Source organism: Terrapene carolina, unplaced genomic scaffold (genome assembly GCF_002925995.2).
Source record: "Terrapene carolina triunguis isolate 2854851 unplaced genomic scaffold, T_m_triunguis-2.0 Scaffold20318, whole genome shotgun sequence".
Classification (NCBI taxonomy): domain Eukaryota; kingdom Metazoa; phylum Chordata; order Testudines; family Emydidae; genus Terrapene; species Terrapene triunguis.
Window position 1 is genome coordinate 2,806 of NW_020684669.1, and position 1,498 is coordinate 4,303.

At 66.3% G+C, this 1,498-nt stretch overlaps 1 protein-coding gene across 1 annotated transcript; it reads right to left on the bottom strand.

Moving 5' to 3' along the window:
- Window positions 1–603: 603 nt before the first annotated feature.
- On the bottom strand, window positions 604–1,340 carry LOC113405085 (HLA class II histocompatibility antigen, DR alpha chain-like). The gene is made up of 2 exons (XM_026661960.1): window positions 971–1,340; window positions 604–758 (listed from the first exon to the last, which is right to left on the bottom strand). The coding sequence occupies exons 1-2, from the start codon at window positions 1,338–1,340 to the stop codon at window positions 604–606; spliced, it is 525 nt and encodes a 174-aa protein (XP_026517745.1).
- Window positions 1,341–1,498: the final 158 nt, after the last annotated feature.

The following is a 1,498-nucleotide window of genomic DNA, read 5'->3' on the forward strand; positions in this document are numbered from 1 at the left end:
ACCGGTTCCAGCTAGAGGACCCTGTTTCCCTGGAAAGAAGACAATGGACAGAGGGCTGGTGATTTCAGAGGCCCAGCTGGGAAGCGGGGGGGGGCGCTCTGGGCTGGAGAGGGGGAGCAGGCAGAGCCCCCCGGATGCAGGAGAGACTGGGATGTGCTGTGCTGAGGGAGGCCGGGCCTGAGGCCCTGAGAGTTTCCTGTGCTGTGTTCAATGCTCAAAAAACCCTCCTGTGTTACACTGGCTGAGAGTCACTCCGGGCTAGAGAACAGGGTTGCATCGTCCCCTTCGGGGGTGGAGGCCCTGGGGAGTACCAAGCGAGGGGACTCCCCGAGAGGGGGCCCACGGCAGAGACAGACGTGCTCAGGCTCAGAGAGGTGCGGCTCCAGGAGGTGGGGGGGTCTGACCCCGAGAGACAGTGGACGCCCGGGGAAAAGGGCTGTCTCACTGAAAGGGACACCCCCCACAGACCGCACGGGTCCAAGAGTGGGCACGATCTGTGAGTCCGTGACAGATGGCACAGCAGGTGGGTGGGTCTCCCCAGTGGGTGTTGGGTGGGCCCAGGGGCTGCGGGTGCAGCGGGGGCCCCCCCCGGGCAGCGGCTACTCACAAGGGGCCCCGCGGGTTGCGGGCAGCGTTCATCTTCATGCCCTTGATGATGAGGATGGTGCCTGCGATGATGCCGATGATGCCCACGGCCAGGCCCAGGGCGCACACCAGGGTCTCTGTGGTCTCGGGGACGGGGGTGGGCACCTGGACTTCTGGAGAGAGGGGGAGAAATACAGGACATGGAGTGAGGGCGGCTGTTCCCACCTTCCCTTCCAGAGCTGGGATAGAACCCAGGAGTCCTGGCTCCCAGCCCCCCCTGCTCTAACCCACTAGACCCCACTCCCCTCCCAGAGCCAAGATAGAACCCAGGCGTCCTGGCTCCCAGCCGTGTTCCCAGCGGGGTCCCCGGGCGCCCCGGCCTCACCCCAGTGCTTCGTGAAGGGCTCAGGCAGCCCCCAGTGCTCCACCCGGCAGTCGTAGAAGTCGCCCTGGCTGGGGAGGAAGGGCAGGTAGGAGAACTTGCGGAAGGAGTCGTCCTGGCGGGGGTAGAAGTCGGTCTCGGAGACGCCCTCGGTCACCTCCTGCCCGTTCTTCAGCCACGTCACGCTGAGCACCGGCGGGAAGAACTTGTCCACGAAGCAGATCAGGATGTTGGGCTCGCCCAGCTCCACGGGGCCTTTGGAGAACACGGTCACCTCAGGGGGCACTGGGGAGACAGGGGTTAGTGGGTTCCATTGCCTGCCCCTGAGCCAGCCAGTCCCCGCCCTGGGGCCAGATCGGGGGCAGCGCCCCATAGAGGGGAAAGGCCCCGTGCCCCATTCCCCACCCCCCTGAGCCAGCCAGTCCCTGGTGCTCACGCTCCTGCTCAGGGGTCTCTCCTCAGGACTGTGGGGTGTCACAGGGGTCGTCCCAGCTCCCTGCCCTGACGGCTCATGGGGCACCAGGGGCAGGG